This window comes from Ammospiza caudacuta, chromosome 10, assembly GCF_027887145.1.
Source record: "Ammospiza caudacuta isolate bAmmCau1 chromosome 10, bAmmCau1.pri, whole genome shotgun sequence".
Classification (NCBI taxonomy): domain Eukaryota; kingdom Metazoa; phylum Chordata; class Aves; order Passeriformes; family Passerellidae; genus Ammospiza; species Ammospiza caudacuta.
The window spans coordinates 27,169,626-27,179,696 of NC_080602.1; the positions used below are offsets into that span (position 1 = coordinate 27,169,626).

Here is a 10,071-nt window from a genome sequence, read left to right on the forward strand (position 1 = left end):
TGGAGTTTCCATCCTTCCTGAAGGATTTTGGGTTGTTTTGTGGGGAGTTCTGAAGGATTCTTAAGTATGAGTGAGAGCTTCTGGTGTTGGTGCACAGACCCCTAGAGTTTCCCTCCTTCCTGATGGATTTTGGGGCTGTTTGTGGGGAATTTGCCATTTGTGAGAGCTGGCAGTGCTGGTGCACAGACCCCTGGTGTTTCCCTCCTTCCTGATGGATTTTGGGGCTGTTTGTGGGAATTGCCCTCTCCTGCCCCATTCCTGTGCTCACCAGTGAGAGCGAGTTAATTCATTTTAATTAATCCCCTCCCCGACCAGCAGTAATCACCACACAGCCACCACCACTCAGGAATTTATTGGAAACACATGAATCTACATTAGAAAAACTAGATTTCTTCTCTTTTTTTTTTTCCCCCCCTCAAAAATACCCCTCAAAAGCTTAAAAAGCGTCCTTGGCTGCGTGCAGGTTGTTCATGTGCAGGGTGTAGAAGGCCCAGGGCTCGGGGATGTAAATCACCCCCGGGTACTTTTTCCGCAGGATTTTGTCATTCCAGAGCCAGCCCACCCAGGCGGCGATGAGGAGCAGGGTGATGATGAAGGAGAGGAAGAGGAAGAGCCCGTTGCTGTCCAGCACCAGCCCCTTGCGCCGCTGGTGCATCACCAGCGCCATCATGGCGAAGAAGGTGAAGATGTAGAGGATGAAGATCTGGCCCTCGGTCACCAGGTACCTGCGGGGACAATTCCTGGGGATCCCGGGCTGCTGGGAGAGCATTCCCAGCCCCTCTGGGATCAGTTTTGTTCCTGGGATTGCAGGAAGAGCATTCCCAGCTCTTTTGGGATTCACAGGGAAAGCATTCCCAGCTTTTCTGGGATTATTTTGATCCTGGGATCACACAGAGAGCATTCCCAGCTGTTATGGGAGCAATGGTGATCTTGGGATCATGGGGAAAGCATTCCCAGCTTTTCATGGATCGGTTTTGATCCTGGGATGCAGGCAGAGCATTCCCAGCTTTTTTGGGATCCTGGGATCACAGGGAGAGCATTCCCAGCTGCTTTGGGATTACTAATGATCACAGAACCCACAGGGAGAGCATTCCCAGCTTTTATGGGATCAGTTTTGATCCTAGTAATCACAGGGAGAGCATTCCCAGCTGTTCTGGAATCCAGGGTGATCCTGGGATCACAGGGAAAGTATTCCCAGGTTTTCTGGGATTGCTGGGAGAACATTCCAGGCTGTTCTGGGATCAATTTTGATCCTGGCATCACAGGGAGAGCATTCCCAGCTTTTTTGGGATCAGTTTTCATCCTGGGATCAGTTTTCATCCTGGGATCACAGGAAGAGCATTCCCAGCTTATCTGGGATCAGTTTTCATCCTGGGATCACAGGGAGAGCATTCCCAGCTTATCTGGGATCAGTTTTGATCCTGGGATCACAGGGGGAGCATTCCGCAGAGCAAAAGCTGCCCTGGGGAGCCCTGGGGAATGGAGCAGCTCTTCCTGGAGTATTCCTGGGGTATTCCTGGAGTATTCCTGGGTATTCCTGAGGAATCCCCTGCCAGCCCAAGGCACTCACCAGTAGTAGAGGCTGCTGGGCCCCACCAGGAGCAGGGCAGCCAGGGGCATCCGGCTCTGTCCCGCCGCGGGCGTGAAGCACCCGGTGAAATAAATGAACAGGATCAGGAAAAACGGGATGTACCTGGAAAAAAACAGCAATGCCCAGAGCTGGGAGGAGCCTGCAAGGGACTGGAACTCCCCCAGATCCACCCCACACCCGGAGCTGCCCCTGTGCTGAGCCTGGGGAAGGAGCAGCTGTGGGATTCCTCCTGCTGCTGTGGGATTCCCTGCTCAGGGATTCCTGTAGCTGTGGAATTCCCTGCTGTGGGACTCCCTGTTGTGGGATTCCCTGCTCAGGGATTCCTGTAGCTGTGGGATTCCCTGCTGTGGGATTCCTTGCTGTGGGATTCCCTGCTCAGGGATTCCTGTAGCAGTGGAATTCCCTGCTGTGGGATTCCCTGCTGTGGGATTCCCTGTTGTGGGATTCCCTGCTCAGGGATTCCTGCTGCCTCCCCAGGGCACAGAAGGGGCTGGGCTTGTCCTGGGCTCTGCAGATCCAGAGAATTCCCAGCCTGGGGCAGGAAAAGCCTGGATTTGCTGATGAAGGCAAAGCTAGGTTCCAGCTGCCTTGGACAATTCCAGCAGGGCATTCCCAGGCTCCTGTGCTCCTGGGATATAGATCAGGATTCCTAAAACCCCCAGAACTCTTCTTCCTTTTGAAGGGCTCCAAAGGATGGGGTTTGCTCCTTCCCAGCACTCCAGGAACCCCAAATCAGCCAGAAGAGATTTCCCCAGGATCACCTGGAGTGGATCCAGGTCTAGCCAGGCCCTCTTCTTGGGATGTTTGGGGTATTTTGGGATATTTGGGGTGTTTGGGGTATTTGGGGTGTTTGGGGTATTTGGGATATTTGGAGTGTTGGGGATGTTTGGGATATTTGGGGTGTTTGGGGATGTTTGGGGTATTTGGGATATTTGGAGTGTTGGGGATGTTTGGGATATTTGGAGTGTTTGGGGTGTTTGGGGCACATCTGGGGGTGCTGGAGGAGGAACCTCCTGTCCCCCTGGAAGGACAAGCTGTTCCTCTGTCCCTCCAATCCCAAAATACCCCTGAGCAGAGGGGATTTTCCAGCGATTGCCAGATCCCCTCTAATCTGGATCCTAATCCTAATCCAGCCCTGGCCAGCAGATCATTATCCCCAGCAGCTCTGGCTCGGGGTTATTTTATTCCACTTTAAGCCCTGCCCTTCCCCCTGTGCCATCCCATGACCTGTGGGCCTGCTGGCATCACTCACCACATGGAGTGCCCCAAATACTCGTCGTAGTAGTAGAGCAGCTCGAAGGAATCGATCTGTGGCAGGACACGGGGAGAATCCCAGTTAGCAAATGAGTTAATCCCAATCAGCTTCATCATTCATAAATTCAGATTTCAGAAATGCCTGAGCCCAGCTCGGCCCCTCACCCAGGTCATTCATAAATTCAGATTTCAGAAATGCCTGAGCCCAGCTCAGCTCCTTACCAGAGTCTCAGGTTTGAGGTTCCTTTATCATTTATAAACTCAGATTTTAGAAGCCACCTCAGTCTCTTACCAGAGTCACTTCTGAATTCAGATTTTAGAAATGCTTGAGCTCAGCTCAGTTCCTTACTAGAGTCTCAGGGTGAAGGTTCCTTTATAATTTACAAATTCAGATTTTACAAACTCAGCTCAACCCCTTACCAAAATCTCTGTCTTGAGGTTCCTTTATAATTTATAAATTCAGATTTCAGAACCCAGCTCACCCCCTCACCAGGGTCTTGAGTTTGAGGTTCCTTCATAATTTGTAAATTCAGATTTTTAAAACCCAGCTCAGCCTCTCACCAAGGTCTTGGGTTTAAGGTTCCTTTACCATTTATGAACTCAGATCTTAGAGCCCAGCTGAGCCAGGTTTGAGGTTCCTTTACCTTTTACAAATTCAGATTTCAGAGCCCAGCTGAGCCAGGTTTGAGGTTCCTCTATCATTTACAAATTCAGTTTTCAAATCGTGGCTGAGCTCTCACCAGGGTCTCAGGTTTGAGGTTCCTTTACCACTTACAAATCCAGAATTTACAAACCCAGATTTTACAAACCCCGCTCAGCCCTCACCAGGGTCTCAGGTTTGAGTTTCTTTCACCATTTACAAATTCAGGCTTCAGAGCCCAGTTCAGCCCTCACCAAGGTCCCAGGTTTGAGTTTCCTTTCCCATTTACAAATTCAGGTTTCAGATCCCTGCTCAGCCCTCACCAGGGTCTCGGGTTTGAGGTTCCTGATGATGGGGTTCTCCCTGACAGACAGGTGGTGCTGGTACCCGCTGAAGATCAGCCGGTGGTTCACCGAGTCTCCCACCAGGTGGATGCTGGCGCCCATCACGAAGGTGATGATGCTGACGTAGACCATGGACCTGGGCAGGGTCTTGGGGGACCTCTCGATGAGCTGCAGGCACAGGGAGGGTGGGAGGATGAGGAGGAGCAGCAGGACATGGCAGCTCCTGCCCTCGCTGGGTTTTGGGGGTTTTTTGCAGAGCGCTCAGAAATTCATCACCAAAAATCCCAGAATGGAATGTCCTGAGCTTGAAGGGACCCAAAAAAATCATCAAGTCCAACTCCTGACTGACCTCATACTGGGGTCAAAGGCACAGGTTTTGTGTTTTTAGCACCAGGAGCTGATGAGTTAGGCTGTGCTGAAGAGAATGGATTGCCTTCTGCAGGTAAGGCACCTGCGTCTCACCAAAATCCAATTCCAGACACTCTGCCTTGCACTGAAAGTTGCGACTACAACAGATCCCAAGAGTTTCATGTCATAACAGCAACAGATAGCCTTGGTTTATTGGGATAGGAATCAGAAATGGCATTAAGTGCAATTTTAAATGGACCCAAGCTAAATATTCCAAGACAAATGTTGTCATTCTGCCAGGGTGCTTCAAATCAAGGGTTACAGGCCTGGTTTTCAGCACTGGCCCTCAGGTTTTAAGGACCTTAGGTTTTAAAGGTATAAACTCAGCCAATCCCTTTTTCTCAAAGATGTAACAACCTGTCCTGGCTTAGGATAATTTAAAGGGGTTTCTGCTGCATTCAACCCCAAGATTTCGTTTGGTTTGCTGTTAACGAGGGTTTCCTCATCAAAAGGCCGTGGTTCTCCTGCCTCTGGAGAGGACTGGGAGGTTGGATGTGCCCTCCAGTGGCAGCAGAGCCTCCAGCACAGAGCTCCTCACGCTTCCCACCCCGTCTGGACACTTCAGGATCCCCCAGGTGAACATTTTGGGGTTCTGTTCCCTTTCCTCCCCATGGAATGGGACTCAGCTCCACAGAAAGCTTCAGGATTCCCCAGGTGAACATTTTGGGGTCCTGTTCCCTTCCTTCCCCATGGAATGGGACTCAGCCCCCACAGTTTGACCCCACAGCCAGGAGGAGCCACAAAACCACTTGGGGCAATTTTTGGGCAACACTTTCAGTGCTGGGCTCCCTCCCTGCCCCATCTCGAGCACCTGAGGCTGGCTCAGGGTCCAGGACAAGCCTTGGAACAGCAGCAGGGATTTTGGGATGCAGCTCCACGCTCAGCTTGCACAGCAGGAAGAGCTCCCAAGGCAGATCCCAGCCCCAGGAGTTTTCCAGCTTTGGCTAGGTCAGCTCTGGGATCAGCCAGGGCCCCCCCTCTCCCTAAATCAGCTTTGCAGCCCTCCCCAGGCAGGGAAAATCTCCTTATTTGTGTTTAATTTTGACCTTATTTGGGTTTAATTTGGAGGCTTAGCTTTCCCTTCCCCTGGAGCGGCGGCACGGACGTCACAGGAGGACAAGGAGAGCACGAGGTCCTGGGGGGGACAGGAGGGTGGGACACGTCCCTGGGCCAGGGAAATGCACCCTGGATCTCCCTGTGGGTGAGCCCTGCAGAAACCACCTGGGAAAGGTCAGCTCCCACCTCCTGGATATTCCTTTTTAGCCCCCAGTCCTGAAATCCTCCCGGGATATTAAGAGGGAATCATTTCCACCTCCGGCCGTAATTCAGTTCCCAGCTAATGAAGGTTAAAATAGATTTATAATTGCTTTCTCCTCAAGTGTTTAATGGGAAAAGATTCCTAATGATCTGACAGGGTTTCACCTCGTGAATGGTTCATGGGATCCAGAGGCTGGCAGCTGGAGCCAGATAAATTCCAGCTCCAGCCACAATTCCAATGTCAAAGATCAAGTGGGATTAAGCTCTGAACAATTCAGAAAATCCACTCTGCTTCCAGCTGCCTGTTAAGCTAGGGGTGGATATTGTCCTAAAAATATCATTTGGGAACAGCTCTGACTCCTCCTGAAGCCAGAATTCCAGGGGAAGTGATTTGCTTTGGATATGCAGGAAATTAAAAGGTGGCACCACAAATCCCTCCTGGAGTGGGAAATTCCTCCTTGCTGGAAGGAATTTGGGAATAACCAACATCCTAAAATCCTCTGAGCCTTTGCAAAACCTGGAATGGAAAACCCCTGAACATTCCCAGGTTTACCTTCAGCTCTGACTCCTCCTGGAGTGAGAATTCCAGGGGCATTTGCTCTGGACATGCAGGAAATTGAGGTGGCATCACAAATCCTCTGAACTCTTCCTTACTGGCAGGAATTGGGAATAACCAACACCCTCAAAACCTCTGAAACTTTACAAAAGTGGGAATGGGGAACCCCTGGACATTGCCAGGCTTACCTTCAGCAGCAGGAAGGGGGTGATAACGTTGTAAGCCATGTGGAAATAATCTCCAGCGCTGGGTTTGTTCAGAGGGAACCATTCCAGAGGGAGGATGATCTGAGGAGAGAGGGAAGAGCAGCACATCAGTGATCATGGCAGAGGGAAAATGTTGAGATTGCTTGGGAATGCTCAGCTGGGCTTCAGAGGGTTGGCAGGGACCACACTGGGCAGCTCATCTTGGAGCAAACGTCCCAAAGATCACCCTCTGGAAATTTCCACTCCCGTCCCTGCCCGGTGCTGGCAAGCTGTGGGGACAAGGAAAGGATTTGGGATTCCCAGATCCTCCTGAACCTTCTGCCAGCTTCCAGCTCGAAAAAATTCCATTGAAATGGAATGGCCACTCCTGGGAGCTGCAGCCCCAAACTCTGGAATGCAGGCAAGGAATGGGAAGAGCAGGTGTGAAACAAAGGTGTGGGAGAGGTGACAGGGAACAGAGGCTGGAGCTGGCTTGGCCCCAGTGCCACCAGAGCAGGGCAGTGGTCCCAGCTCCTCCAGGACACCCCCCGGCCCTGTCCCCTCACTCACCATGGCGATGGGGCGCCCAAAATCCAGCACCCAGTTCTGCAGGGTGAAGTAGAACCACAGGTCCAGGTGGAACGGGGACGTCTTGAAGGTGTCCTCAGCCTTCCCTGCCCCGTGCCTGGAGGGGACAGAGGGACACGCAGCTCTGGAGCAGCTCTGGGAGGAGGCAGAGCTGTCAGCCCACGCCAGGGCTGCGCTTCCCTGGCTCTGGGAGCTGCGGGATGACAAAGCTGGGGAGCAGGCAGGGCAGGAGAGCACCAGGCTGTCACCATCCCTGACCCGTCCCTGTGGGGAGGCTCCTCCCGGCCTCTTCAGCAAGGTGAAAAGTGCTGAATTAAGTGCAACTATTTTTAACTTTTGCATGATGAAGCAAAATCCCAACTCCCAGGAGTTGAGCCGAGGGCTGAAAATGCGGCGCTGCCCGGCGGGATTCCAGCGCCGGGATGGGATGCTCGGGATGCAGCGTCACCTTCAGCTCCTGCTCCAGCCCCCTCTGCCGAGGAGCCAACCCCGAGGATCCAACCCCGAGGGAGCCTTTCCGTGAAATGCACCCCCAGCACCTCTGGACCTTCACCTCCCTGCAGGAAAAGTGGATCAATGCCTCTCCTGGTGCCCAGACCAGAACGGGATCAGCTGGAGCAGCCCCGGGCTTGGGCTGCCCGTGGTCCGAAGTCCATGGAAGCGTCCCTGCCCTGGACCCACAGGATCTTTAAGGTCCTTTCCACCCCAAACCACTGTGGGATGATTCAATAAACACCGAGAGCTGGAGGGTGAGGATGGGGTACCCTGGATGAGCTGGGAATGCTGTGGCTCCCTGGAAGAGTCTGCCAAACCCTGGATCGGCTGGGATAACCCAGGTACGCCGGGATGTCCTGGACAAAGCTGAGTGGGGGAACCTTGGGGGACCCCGACCCTGGGGATATCCTGGACCCCGACCCTGGGGATGTCCCGGACCCCAACCCTGGGGATGTCCCGGACCCCAACCCTGGGGATATTTTGGATCCCGACCCTGGTGATGCTCCGGACCCCGCAGCACCGGGGGTGGTACCCGGGAAGGGGCCGGGCTGTCCCGGGGGGCTCGGGGCGGGCTGATCCGGGGGGGTTGGATGCGGTGAGGATCCCCAATGAACCCGGGGTGGATTTCCCCGTTCCCGAGCCCCGGCCGCGCTCACTCACCTGCCCGGGTAGAGCGGCCCGGCGGGCGGGGGCGAGCCCGGGGCCGCGGCCGGGAAGGGCCGGCGCCGCGCCGAGCCCTGCATCCGCCCGGCCCGGGCTCCCGGAGCCGCTCCCGAGGCCGCTGCCGCTGCTGTGGCGGTGCCGGGGCCGACCCCGCTGCCGGGAGCTCCCGGCCCGGCCCCAGAGCAGCGGCGGCTGCGCGGGGGCGGCCCCGGGCCCGCCCGGCGGGGCGGGGGCAGCGCCGGCCCCGCTCCTGGCCCGGCCCGGCCCGGCCCGGCCTGCCGGTCACACGCCGGGAGAGCGGCGGGGTCGGGGTCACCCCGGCTCTGAGGGGCACGCGGGAGTGCTCCGGACTGGGATCAGGGAGGAATCCCCCGCATCCCCGGGCAGGGGCAGCGCCGGCCCCGCTCCTGGCCCGGCCCGGCCCGGCCCGGCCTGCCGGACACGCACCGGGAGAGCGGCGGGGTCGGGACAACCCCGGCTGTGAAGGGTACACCGCAATGCCCCAGACTGGGATCAGGGAGGAATCCCCCGGGATCAGGGAGGAATCCCCCGCATCCCCGGGCGGGGAACGCTCAGGGCGTTCCGTGCCGATCCATCGCTCCGAGCCCCGGGTTCACTGGGAATGAGGAGCTGGAGCTCTCCGGGGGTCTGGCCACGTTGCTCTGCCCCAGTTTCCATTGCCCTGGGTTATTCGCAGTGGGTGCCCTGCTCTGTTCGCTGCCTGCTCTCGGTGTTGGCTGGATAAATCATCGGGATGGGGTCGCACCCAGACAGTCAGCCCATTCACAGCTTTCGGGGCTGAATTTGTGGTCGCTGGGTTTTGGAGTTTTGAGTAAAAATCAGGTGCTGAATCCTGCGATGGGCAGGGATATTTTCCCAGGATTATCCCAGGTTATCCTGTCCAACCTGGCCTTGGACACTTCCAGGGATGTGGCAGCCACAGCCAGGGCCTCCCCATCCTCATAGGGAAGAGTTTGAGGCACCAAACCCCTCCAGGAGGGCTTGATCCGGGCACGGAGGCTCCATCACCCCTGGGTGGGAGCTCCGTGTGTCACACCCTGTCCCCATTCCCTTGGATGTGCATAGTGTGACACGGGATGGGAACAGGACAATCCCTGGGAGCTGATGTGTGTTCCACTGAGGAATTCTGGCCTGGAATTGTGGTCCCAGTGAAGCTGAGGGGGCTCACAGCAGCAGCAGAAGGGAGATCTTGGTCCCTCTCGAGGAGCAGGGGACCCTCCCCACACCATCCCTACTCCCCCAGCAGGACAGGGGTGACACCTGGGGAAATAGCTCTGAAAAGTGTCAGAGATCACCAAGATAACGGAGCCACTTAATCTTACCAGGACCCTGCTTGTTACCCTGAGCCTGACACGGCTTCATGGCTCTAGACAGGGCTGGCCACGGCCTGGCTCGTGTCCCCTGGTGTCCCCTGGTGTCCCCCGGGCTCTCCGGGCTCCGGCTGCTGCTCCATGAATAATGCACATCCCACAAAGGGCCGCGGCTCCGGTGTCAGGACTCCAGGTTAAAAATTAACGGGGCTGAGACCGGATCCCCCACAGGACAATGGGGCAGCAGATGGGCCCGGGGTGGTGTCCCCTTACTGCTGGTGGCTCGTGTCTCCAGCAGCCAGGGAGGTGGCCCAGCAGGGGGTTGAGGTGACAGGTGTGTGACAAGGGGTCCCCAAAACCAGGGGTGAGGGTCCTGCGTGTGCTGGGTCTGGCTTAAAAACCCAAACTGAGCCCAACCCAGCCCAGCTGAACCCAACCGAGGTCAGTCCAGTCTCACCCAACCCAACAAAACCCAGCTCAGCCAGACCCAGTCCAGCTGAACCTGGCCCAGCCCAGCCCAAATGAACAAATTCCAGCCCAACCCAACCCAATCCAGTCCAACCAACCCAACCCAATCCAGTCCAATCAACCCAACCCAGTCCAACCCAGTCCACCCAATCCAACCCAACCTAACCCAAACCAGTCCAACCCAACCCAGTCCAGTCCAACTAATCCAACCCAACCCAACCCAATCTCCCTCTCCACACTCCCTGACAGGAGGGGGCAGCCAGGGAGGGTCAGGCTCAGCTCCCAGGGAAC

The 10,071-nt window shown here is 55.8% G+C and overlaps 1 protein-coding gene across 1 annotated transcript; it reads right to left on the reverse strand.

Annotated features, from left to right (window-relative positions):
* Positions 1–347: 347 nt before the first annotated feature.
* Positions 348–8,143, reverse strand: CLN6 (CLN6 transmembrane ER protein). Its single transcript, XM_058811611.1, has 7 exons — positions 7,979–8,143; positions 6,806–6,920; positions 6,239–6,337; positions 3,809–3,997; positions 2,844–2,899; positions 1,571–1,693; positions 348–725 (listed from the first exon to the last, which is right to left on the reverse strand). Exons 1-7 carry the CDS (start codon positions 8,059–8,061, stop codon positions 437–439), a joined length of 954 nt encoding a protein of 317 aa, XP_058667594.1. The 5' UTR covers positions 8,062–8,143; the 3' UTR covers positions 348–436.
* Between the last annotated feature and the right edge of the window lie 1,928 nt (positions 8,144–10,071).

Bases quoted from the DNA above. Each gene is read 5' to 3' on its own strand.
- CLN6 (XM_058811611.1), bottom strand. From the start codon at position 8,061: ATGCAGGGCTCGGCGCGGCGCCGGCCCTTCCCGGCCGCGGCCCCGGGC. The intron at 2,900-3,808 runs GTGAGGGCTGAG...GTCCTGCCACAG, and splicing joins ACCTCAAACCCGAGACCCTG to ATCGATTCCTTCGAGCTGCT. The intron at 1,694-2,843 runs GTGAGTGATGCC...GTTTTTTTCCAG, and splicing joins TATTTGGGGCACTCCATGTG to GTACATCCCGTTTTTCCTGA.